General features: G+C 39.1%; 1 protein-coding gene across 1 annotated transcript; it reads right to left on the reverse strand.

Moving 5' to 3' along the window:
• Positions 1-1,262: 1,262 nt before the first annotated feature.
• On the reverse strand, positions 1,263-6,954 carry LOC105088598 (tripartite motif-containing protein 64). The gene is made up of 6 exons (XM_010979472.3): positions 6,541-6,954; positions 5,928-6,023; positions 4,981-5,256; positions 4,286-4,308; positions 2,780-2,901; positions 1,263-1,756 (listed from the first exon to the last, which is right to left on the reverse strand). The coding sequence occupies exons 1-6, from the start codon at positions 6,952-6,954 to the stop codon at positions 1,263-1,265; spliced, it is 1,425 nt and encodes a 474-aa protein (XP_010977774.3).
• Between the last annotated feature and the right edge of the window lie 5,041 nt (positions 6,955-11,995).

Genomic DNA, 11,995 nt, shown 5'->3' on the forward strand with positions numbered 1-11,995 from the left:
AAATGTTTGGTAAAAAAAAAAAAAAAAAAAAAAAAAAGTGTGCTGGGCCATGCAGAGACAATGGGACACAGAATGGACTCTGATCTCTAAATGTTCTCAGTATCACTGTGTGTTCTCTACCAGGCTCATGGAATCTGTCACCAAGGAAGCAAACTGAACTTCTAAAATGTCTGTTCTTTCCTCTCAACCTCCCTATCTGCTATTATCTGTTTTTATCTGAACCACGAAGCAGTTATTTTTGGTTTTTGTTTGTTTTGCTCTCTGTCTGACCCAATTCCCCGCCCCCCAGCCCCCACCCCAACCCATGTTCCTTGCAGGTATATCTGGTGATAGCTTTGTTCAGTGAACAGTTCCTCTATGTAAATTACTTTAGGCAGTTAGTGGCAGAATGTCAAAGTTTATTCCTGAGTCTTTTGGGCTTTGATTGTTTTCAGCTCCAAACAATCCACATTCCAGAGACATTTTGGGGTAGCAAATTTTGCTCCCATTAAAAATCATCACTAGTAAAAGGGTTGTGGGAGGTAGAGAAAGTAGAAACTAATAATTAAAATGACTAAGTTTTTGGAGTTACTCAGGTTTCCTTCCTTTTGTTTGCTAAGCTGAATGATACACCACTTCATTCTTCTACCCCAGTCTGGCTCAGATATGCAAGTAAAACACATTGCTTACGATGCAGATGAAATGTGAAAGCATTACGTTAAGCGAAAGGAACCAGAAACAAAAAGCTACACGTTATGTGATTCTACGTACATGAAGCACATATGATAGAAGAATCCATAAAGACTGAAAGTGGACTTGAAGTTGACAGGGGTAGGGAGGGGAAATGGGAAGTGTATGTTAATGGGCCCTGGTTTCTTTCGGGGGTGAAGGAAATGTCCTGGAATAACATAGTTATGTTTCACAAATCATATTTGGATATTACTAAAAACGGCTGAATTATATATTTTAAGGGGGTGACCTTTATGGTATGTCACTTTTATTTTAATAAAACTATTATTAAAAAAAAAAAAAAGAGCCATTGATTGTGTTCTAGGAAATGCTCCATAATAATTAATTTTTATTTAAAGAAAATTTGATTAACACATGTATACATGCAACATGGTTATGCCATCTTATACACATACAACACTTACGTTCCCTTAAATTCCCAATGTGCTCAAAAGCAATCTCGTGTCATTCTGCTGCCTCATATGAGGTCTCAGGACAGCCATGTCCTCAGACATGGAAGTTTATCAAAAAAAATGGTCACAAAACGTGACTACTCATGGGGCTCTCAGGTAAAGGAAAGGCTTCAGAGGGGAAGAGAACGGGGATGGGAGGAAACTGTAAATGAGGGACCCCGTGCAAACATCATAGAAGCTCACAGTTCCATCGTCGTAATCCAGAAACACCCCAACCCTACCCAGAGGCCTCTTCACATACTGAATTAACGCTGGGGAGTTGGTGGAGAGAATATAATGATTGTTCACCTTCGTCGAAAATAGAAGAAATGCTTCCACAGAATTATTAATGATGTCAGTAACATTTGTCAAGACATCTTCACAAACTCCCAGGACCCAGTTCGGGGAGTGGCTCACATCCACCTCCCAGTAATGCCTCCCGGAGGTGAAGGCCTCAGCTCCCCACACCGCAAATCCCTCCGCCCTCTGGGGCTCTGCGGCCTCGCCGTGATGGTCACCTCCAGATGTCACACGTGCATCCTCGTCAGAAAGGCTCACGTTTGGAATGGTCGTTTTCAGACTCACAATGTTATCCACTGCAGAAAGAGCAAAAGTTAGGTCAGCGATGGGCTTTCCATGTCCTAAGAGGCAAAGGCTCTCCACCCAATGAAACTGCATTTTCCCTTCTCCAAGCAAATACAAAAACGAAGGGAGCAAAGAGTTCAGACTGACTCTTCTATGAAGAACAAGAGTTATTACTACCTCTACAGCACGGAGAAACCCTTCAAATCTTACAGAAAGAGAAAACAAAAGTCCAGACATACGACAAACTGTGTGAAGACTGATGTAACGTCAATCTCTAGATAGTTTGTTTCAGGACACACTGAAAAAATTTTTTCTTTAGAAAACTTTTCTTGTGTCCTTTGTCTTTAATACTATTCAATATAAGACAGCAGTTTGCTATTATGTGGGTATTTATTGGGCTACAGTATCTACCTATTAAATTTGCAAAGGTCAAAAACTTTGATACAAATCCATAAATGAATAGTTTGGAAGCTTGTGAAAAGAATGTTCTGGCTAAGCAAGTTCACATATCTCCTGCCTTTCCGTTGTTTTGAGATTGATCTAATGGCATTAAAATCATTCTGCTTACACTAATTATAGTCCTTTTTGGTCAAATCATCCTAATTTTAGAAATAAATATTCTTTGTAGAATGCATGATAAATGCACTTGTAATACAGAACCAATTAAAAGCACCAGGGCTATCCTCAAGCTTTCCAGAGTGAAATAAAGTGAATAAACACAATACTGACTGCTACTCTGAGAACTACATACTTTCTCTCTGTAACCACAGGACCAAGCTGATTGCCCTCCTCCTGCTCTGCCTATGTCAAATGTAACTAAACATGTGTCTGGATTTGCATTCTCAGTGAACTATAGGATACAAAGTTCAGTCTTGATCTCTGTAACATAACTATGCAGGCAGAAAAGATGTAACAATTTTTTAAAGTCAGGTACTATCTTCATGTCAGAAAAAATAAAATGAAAATAAAAGAGGGCTCCTTCACAAGAAGCACTAATGAAACTGAGGCCTGATCACCAAAGGGCTGAGTCTCACCTCTGAAGGTGTTCAGCATGTCTAAGGTTCCAGCGATGGGCCAGGAAGTGAGCTCCGGGTTCACTGGCTGAGGCTTCTGCATCTGTACCAGCTCAGCCCTGTGAAGAATGACATCAGTTATACTTCAGGGCCAAAGGGTAACACAGCCGTTACCAACAAAGCAATTTTTTAATTCAAGATATTTCAACAGAATTCTCCATTTTTGGTGAAGAGGGTACATATTATATTCTAAACTCCTGGGAATATAATACATGTTCCTTTATTTTTTTCCCTAAATATAAATTATACCAAATTTCAACTTTCCTATTCATCTTAGATATTATTTCATTTGTGAAGTTGTTAAGGTTCATTCAGTGCCTCCGTTCCACCTCCAGGAATGCAGAGACACTGGGCATTTTACAGACAGCAGAAAATTCAGGCAAAGCCTTTGGGACTTCAGTCAGCAAGTAGTCACCAAGCATACATTCATTAAAAGGAAGAGTGCACTGAGCCAGACAGCTTTGCTCTTGTCAGCCAGTAATAGAATCCAGTGCCAGCCTGGCTACCCTGGTCCTCAAGCTCTCACTTCCCAGTGGCACCGGGAAGCTGTTCCCTCTGAGGTCCTGCCTACAAGGGGGCGTGCTGGTGAACAGGCTGAGTCCTTTTACCACTCCTAGGAACAAAATCACAGGCCCCCTTCCCATTCTTTCCTGTCTTTTTCATCTTCCCGCTCACTGGGACAGGTGTTTCCTCTGTGACACCTTAGAAAAACTCCCTACGATTTACTGTGGTGAAGCTGGAGAGGATGGGGTGAGTGTGTAGAACAAGGACAGAATATTGGATGGTTTTTACGTGTATTTGAATTCAGTCAAATGAGAAGGAAATTTCTGAGACCAAGGAATAGAAGACCTTGGGGTTTTTTGGTATGAAATAGAAAATATATGCAAGATCTTATGGTAGCTCACAGAGAAAAAAATGTGACAATGAATATATATATATGTTCATGTATAACTGAAAAATTGTGCTCTACACTGGAATTTGACACAACATTGTAAAATGATTATAAATCAATAAAAAATGTTTAAAAATAAAATAGAAAATATTAATATTAATAACTCAAAAGATGGGCAATCTGCCATTCACATCCTAGGGTTCCACACCTGTGAATTCAACCATAGACTGAATCTGTGAATTCTGAATGGAAAATATTCAAAAAAAAAATCCAGAAGTCCCAAAAAGTAAAACTTGAAAACAGTGCACATGAGGCGACTATTTACATAGCATTTAATTTCCATTATATTAGGTGTTATAAGTGGTCTAGAAATTATTTAAAGTGTATGGGAGGATGTTTGTAAATTATATGCAATTACTTTGCCATTTTGTATAAGGAATTGTGCATCTTGAAATTTGGGGGGTGGGGTGGGGGCTGGAACCAGTTCCCCATGGTGCCAAGGGACAAATGCACATCCACTTCATCGAAAAGACGACAATTTTCTCAGAAACTAAAAATCATTAACGTAAACTCACCTTTCCATTGCATTTCGGAAGTCCTGCAATGAAAACAAGTAAGATCGTGTTAATCATGAGAGCTCTGTCCTTTTGCCTCTTTAGTATTCTTGTTGTTCAGTAAGGTACTTTTTCCTTAGTTCCCCTTTAAGAAAGTCAGGCTATATTAATAAAAGGAGCTAAATTCAAAGCCTATGACAGGCTTCCTCAGGGTGCATTAAGGAAGGAAGAAGGTCAGGAAAGGGCTGTGTAATGAGGCAATAGCCTCCAGGTTCCCAAGCACTCATTGCCCAGCCCTATTCCCAAGGAGAGATCTCACCATTTACAATAACAGTTAAAACAAAACAGGGAATCATCAAAAACTAATTATAGAACGCATTGAAATTGACCAATTCTAAAAATCTTGCCTACACAAGGAGCAAAACTTCAAAGTCTTCAGCAGTTGTGGGATAAGAGAGAGTGACAACAGATTAGGGAAACATATATTGAGACCTTCTCCCACAAGGTTAATGCTCCCCTGGTCACAGAGTTTTGCTGATTTTGGAAAATCTAATGTGGATCGTACTTCTGATTACACTGAAATAATTTTGTCCTACGTCAGCTACTAAAAGGGAAGACTCTCCCAAAGATTACCAGGATATGAGGGGGTAAGAGATCAGAGCATCCTCCCTTATGTGGGAGTAACTGTATATGCAGCAACATCATGGTGACATTGCCCAGAAAAGTGTTTCTGCCTCTGAGAATGGGCTCTCCCTTCTCACCTGGAGCAGCTCCACATCAGGCTTGTGGCACACCTCCGTCAGCTCTCTGTACATTTCTTTCAGACTTTCCTTCTGTTGAGCCATTCTGAATACACTCTCCTTGAGTTGGTCGGAAGTCTCCTTGGCTTCCTTCTCCAGCGCCTCCAGATGGACTTGCTCCTCCTCCTGGAGAAATAGATGCATCTTCTGATATTGAGCTCGAATGGTCACCTTCCTCAAGGACACATAGTTCTGCAGAGATGGTGGATGAAAAAGAGTTACGCATCCTCACTCTCAAAGGAAAGCTTCAAATGCGACTTCCCTAATGGCATCAAGAAAGATCTTGACAAACTTTCTGCCTCACACCTGAAAGCGTCTTGAATACTTGCTGGTCCTTTCTGTCCATCCTTTGTCTATGTTCCTAGTCTCTTTCCCAGTTTAAATCAAGCCATCAAGGGGCCCCAGGCTCCCTCCCTGGGATGCTTCTTCAGGGTTCTTATCCCATCAAATATTTTCTCTCTTACCTGAATCTTCTCTTCCTTTTGTTCCTTTACCTGATTTTTCTAAATATTTTTAAAAATCAGGTAAACTCCATATTGTAAAGTTTAAAAAAAATTCTCCTGTTTCTCCTCTAGCCCTTTCCTCTCCTTCACAGCCACACAAGTGCCATGTTGTCTTTTACTCCGTGTCTGTTAAGTTTATCCCAGCCACCAAAATACTTCTCATGACCTGATTGCCCATAGTATAGCATTCTTTGAGTTTGCCTGTATTGACCTGTATATTTGTGATTACTGATCGGTCCTTTGAAGCCACTAGTTTTCCAGGGAAGAGACTTGGTAACTTGAATTTAGCTGAAAGTCTAAGCCAGAATTATATCGATCTCCATACCAAAAAAAGAAAAAAAAGAACATTTTCATTCTTACCTCAAATGACTGGATTTTGTCAGTTTCCTGAGTCAGATTGTTTTGCATTTCTTGATTCATTTTCCATAAAGAGCCCATTCTCTTTAGAAGTTTCTCCTGCAAAGTAGAAACTTTGGGCTTTAGTGACTCAGAAGTTGACACTGTAAATTTCACCCCCTTATTTATTAGCAAAGGCTCATAAATTGAGAAAAAGAGTAATCTTGAGTCAGAATGGGGTGGTCTGATTTTTCCACATTAATCTAATCTGACTCTAATATTTCAAATACCGAAAGTGATTGGAATGTATACTAGCAAATTGAGGGAAATCCACAGATAAGAAAATCCATTTCCTAGGAAACTGAGACTCAGCCTTTGATATAAACTGACTAAGGAAGCATCGAGCTTACATCCGAAGCCAGTGTTCCTGGTGCTGCCACCTGCCCCAGGATGCAGCAGTCCCACATATTTGGACCGCTGGTCAACAACATTGCAACAATACACTTATATCATGGGATTCACATTGAACAATCCCCACCTCCACTGTCTCCATTCCCATCAGCTTCATTATCATTCTCTTCTTTTTCTCCTGTTTGGGAGCCTGTGGACTCCACATAGCTTTAGAAGCATCACCTACCCTGTATTCGTCAGCAGCCCATCGTAGTGGATAGTGGCTGTGAGCCCCATGTTCTGGGGATTCAGAGCAGGACACACAGAGCAGGGTCTTGTCCACCTCACAGAAGAGCCCCTTCGCTTCTTGGTGTGTCGCACAGATCTGCTGCTCAGAGCTGCTGATGTGGTTAGCTCTAGCCTGTCTGGCAAGGGAAGCCAGCCTCTTGAGAACAATATTGGTTTTAAACTCCAGCTTCTCTGACACTGCCCTGCACTCAGGGCAGCTCAGTGGGGTTAGGGCTTCCTCCCAGCAGAGGTGCAGGCAGGGACTGCAAAAGCTGTGCCCGCAGTCTGTGGTGACAGGATCTATGAAATAGTTCATACAGATGGAGCAGATAAGCTCATTCTGGAAGGCTTGCATGAAGCCTCCTGAATCCATGCTTCTATAAATTAACAAGAAAGAGAGAATAAGAGAGAAAGTCATTCTTCTACTCTTATTAAAACAAAAAATCCTTTAGACAAAGTCTTGTGAGATTTACCTATTTGCCTATCCCCAGAACAAACCTAGAAACGGTGAATACAGACAGGTTGGGTTTCTGCTATGAAACAATGATAAAATAAGAGAGCCCTTTGCAACTTTTTGCTTAAGGTAAACCATGTTCTCAATCACACTGAAGTTACTTGGAAAACTTTAAAGATTAGAGCAGAGAGTAAAAGAGGGTGATAAAAGGAACATCAGAGCACACTCACATTTTCAACTGCTGATTGTTCCAGCGACAATGATAATCAGCAAAAATGAATCAATAGTTAAAAAAAAATTAGAATAAACACTGGGATATTCTCTCTATACTAGAATATCCAGAGGTGAAGTCAATGGAAGCGTGACGGTGTCCTCTTTGTTTCTGATATTTCCCCACGTGACCAATGCCACCTGGGAGTTTCTACCAGTTGGTTAGATCTATTCTGAACACTTTTCAAATCTAGACTACAAACTGAAGGCTTTAAACAGATAGCAAATAAGACTTTACAACAAGGTGTTCTAATTAATCCAACCCATTTAACGCTTGGGTTAATCTGCACAAAGACCATGAAATGTATATATGATATTGAACATTTTTGGTGTTTTATGAGTTTTGTGTATGTGCATATATATATATATATATGAAATTTCTTTTAAAAACCTAAAAACATCTAGTAACCCATAAGGTAATAGAATAAAAAGGATTAAGTAACTTAATATTACAAATATCAGCATATTTTAATTGTTCTAGTTACGGATATTTTCAACATTGATGTCATTTTTTAATAAAAAAAAAAACTAAGAAAACTACTTGTTTGTTTGGACAAGACTCAAGCAGGCCAACAGGAAAATTAAAATTATTGGGATAAGAGAAATCAGGCATGGAGATATTTACAATCAATTCTGTGTTCACCAGAGTCTCCTGCGAGCGGTCTCAGCTCTGGAAGGCTGGACGTCTGGAAGTCTGTGGATGTCAGGGTCAACGAGAACTCTCCGATGCCCGGCCGCAGCAAACTCCCTCAGTCTACGCTGAAGAAGTAGTGACCGCTGGACAAAGGCGCTTTATAAAGCGTTAGACTCACCTAAGGCCACACCTACGTCTTGAGATTGAGTCCTGTCTTCAAAGGGGATTGGAAAACACTGATTGGATCACTCAGAAAGATGTGCAAGCGGGTGATTAGGTTATAGGAAACAACACCTGGGGAATAAGACCCTAAAAGAATGTAGACTTCGGGTTTTTTCATTGAAGTGTGATAAGTTTACAATTTTGTGTCAATTTCTGGTGTGCAGCACAGTGAATATAGACTTCTTTTAGGGTAAACGGAAGAAGGTGACTGGGCACAAGTTGTTTGAAAATACATTTTAACGGAAGCCATGCTTTCATGAAATGACTTTTTATTCTACAAGCAATGGCATCACAATTTTTCAAATTTATTTTCCTATTCTACTTTTAACATTTGTAATAGCCAACGAAGTCTCTAGCCATTGTTTATTTGATTATGCCCAATAATAAAACATTCACTGAAATAACTGGACACATCGGCACTGTATACCTTTCTCATAAAAAAAGTGTAACTAGGCACTCAAATGTGGTTTCAATAATTGTATAGCAATTGTATATATAATAATTTGTTGAATTAACTTTCCTAGTTAATTGATATATTTAATATCAATGGGTATATTTATATTAAATATTAATATAATGTAGTAATTATTTGCATAATAATTATGTCTAATAAAATGCATAAAGAAAATTGTTGTTTTATTAAGGTATAATTGACATATAATGTTATATAAGTTTCAGGTATACAACATAAACATATACATATACAACATTAAAAAGTGGGTATTTTTATATATTGTGAAGTAATCACCACAATAAGTCTAGTTAACATTTGTCACGGTACATAGTTATAAATTCTTTTTCTTGTGATGAGAATTTAGGATCTAGTATCTTAGAATCTTTCAAATATGCAATAAAGTATTATTAACTATGGCCACCATACTGAGCATTCTGTGGGATGTTATTTTTAGCACAGGTGCCAGACTACCTGTATTTTGCTGACACTTATCACAGTTCAGCAAATTACCCATGATTAGATATTAGATGTTTCATTAAGTTATCTAATGTTTGGGGATTTAGGTCTTATTTTTATAACATAGGAAAATAATCTAACCTTGCTAGAAATTGAAAAAGTGAAAATGTCAATAAAAGTCACATTTTAAAAAATTACCAAAATGAAAAAAATGATAGCCGTGCAAGCCAGCATATGCTAGAAAGAGGAAAAGTAGCTGGCCTCTTACTCCAAGCGTAGGACTGTAAATTAATGTAAGCCTCACTTGACCAGCAATTGTACTTCAATAATGTGTCCTCAGGATATTAAGGAAAGGAAAGGAAGCAGTCTATATACTACTAAGGTATATGGAGATGTGTACATGAGGGCTTTTCCTGACATTTCATTCTCGGAAAATTGCGCCAAATGTTTCTTCACATGTTACATATCATCTACATAAGCACGTAGAGGAAGAGCTTTCTAACCTCGTTTTTCTGTGGACATTAAGTGGTTGGGGGTATAGTGCTGTTAAATGATGCTCTTTCTTAGAGGGCTTTCTCCAACATTTGCAAGCTCCATTGTTCCCTGGATTAGTGATTATTTCACACAGCATTCTAAACTTGTATAAACCAGACTCTGTGGTCTCATCCCTACCTCAAATAATAAATACAGTAATTAATCAGTTGCTACCCTTCCTATGTTTTACTAAATATCATAATAACTTCTCGATTACCCTAACCCCCAGCAACCTAGTCTTCAAAGGTGAGACAAAATCTGGAGATTATAGACTAGTGGGAAAGCAAATGCATATATATAGAAGTAAAAAATGTGTAACATCTCTAATGAGGAAGAGAAATCTGCCGTGTACAGATTGGAGAAGACAACAGACAGCACCTGGCTGAACCTGCCATTCTTCGCCCCCTCATCCTTCCATGGGGAAAGCCCCCTGAAAACACATTTATTAAAATGACTTGAGCCCCTGGGATGGCCAACACTGAGCCTGCCAAAAAGCAGAAAAGAACCACGCCCACTCCTGTGTGCTAATTCTGCAACAGTTAACCAATGTGACTTCACCAGTGTTTACAGGCTTAACTCGATTAAAAAAAAAAAAAAGAACTTAATATGAACACGAATGTAAAAATGGGCAGTTAAATTGTCTCCAGAAGCTATACGTTGTAACAAATTTATTGACGCTTTCTCCTTTAGAATAAAGACTAGGGAAAAGCAAGCTTGCAGTTCTGACGGAGAGCTAGACATCTGGTAGACAGCACAGTGGAACTATTAAGATGGGTCTCACGGGCATGGTCCGGACTCGGGTTGGCTGCCTGCTACTGCTGTCTTCTCCTCTTAGCTTGCTGATGCTTGTCATAGTTGAAGCCAGGTTCTAGAAACAGAGGTCAAAGTTCATTCAGGTGGAGGGACCTTTTTTATTTGAGAGAGGTGAATCAATGAATTAACGTCTTTCATTTTGGCTACCTATGGACTAGTTAATAATACCTGATGAGGTTCTTTCTTAGCAGAAAACCATCTAGTTTTCCACTGTTGAGTCCGATGCTAGCTGGAAGATTTTTTTTATGTGTTCTTTATTAAGTGCCTGAAATGCTCTCATTCCCAGCTTGCTAAGCCTTTTGATAAAATCATGAATGAAACTCAGATTGTGTCAAATGCTCTTTTTGTGACTATTGATTTGATGTGATTTTCCTTTTTTAGCCTGTTAGTATGATCATTACATCAACTGATTTTCATTATTCAATCTGTTGAGTTTGTGACTTTTTTCACTTAAATGGGAGATTCACTTCTGATCTTACACGTTGCAGTGGTTTGTTTATCATCATTGCTGCATTTTACCCTGTAACCATATCACACTTCAGTTCTACTGTTGGTGTTGCATTTGTGTTGCTAAAGATTTCGCCTGTTACTTGGAATGCTGCTGTGAATACTCCTGTACGTGTCTTTTTGTGAACACGTGTTCCCATTTCTGTTGAGTGTACGCTTCCCTGTGTCATTAGGCGGGTATATGCCCAGCCACAGAAGATACTACTAAACCACACTTCAAAGTGGTTGTACAGAAGGGTATTAAAATCCCAACATTTGCATATCCTCATCAACAAGTAGTAGTTTCAGGTATTATTATTTTTTAACATATTGTTTGACATATTGGTATTATTTAAAAATTGTAATTTTGATTAGTGGATGGGATGAGAGAGGGACCTGTTGCATAAAACAATACTATTGAATGTAATGCTTCCTGTGACCTCTGGCATGGGACTTTTTATACCCAGAAACAGATTGACCCCCCCTGGCAGGTTCAGTATCCCAGGCAGGGAATAAGGTTGAATCCCACATGCCCTACTGGGAGAAGTTAAATATCCTTTCCCAGCTCATCGTGTCTTCCTGCAGCCACTCAGTGGGAGACACTGGCACTATTCATGTTGTGGATGTTGCTGCTGGACTGTTTGTGTTGGTTATGATTTATAAAAAGAGAAAATCATCACCTGCAGAATCTAGCCCTGACTCATGGTCACTGGAGGCTTCTGAAGTTGGTAAAGGATCAGGCTGTCAATGAAGCAAATAGCATAAACTTCTCATATATTAAAAAATTTAAGGTTAACTCCAATGAGTCTCACACATTTATTTTTCTTTATCCCTAATTCTGAGTTATTTGATTGTGCTGTGCCTGTTACTCCATCTAGGATGGAAACAAAAATCCAGATGAATGTTCGTCTCCTAATTTTCTCACCTTCAGACAAGTTTGAGGAACACAAAGCCATATCATCTACAGGGGAAAGAAATATCTCATGAAACTATGTAGACTTCAATCCTGAGTTACTTTTTAGCTTTTTCTGGGAAGGCTCTGTAAATGGTATTTTCTCCGGGAACTTTGTCATGTTGGGAGCAAGCATAGA

Source organism: Camelus dromedarius, chromosome 12, assembly GCF_036321535.1.
Source record: "Camelus dromedarius isolate mCamDro1 chromosome 12, mCamDro1.pat, whole genome shotgun sequence".
NCBI lineage: Eukaryota > Metazoa > Chordata > Mammalia > Artiodactyla > Camelidae > Camelus > Camelus dromedarius.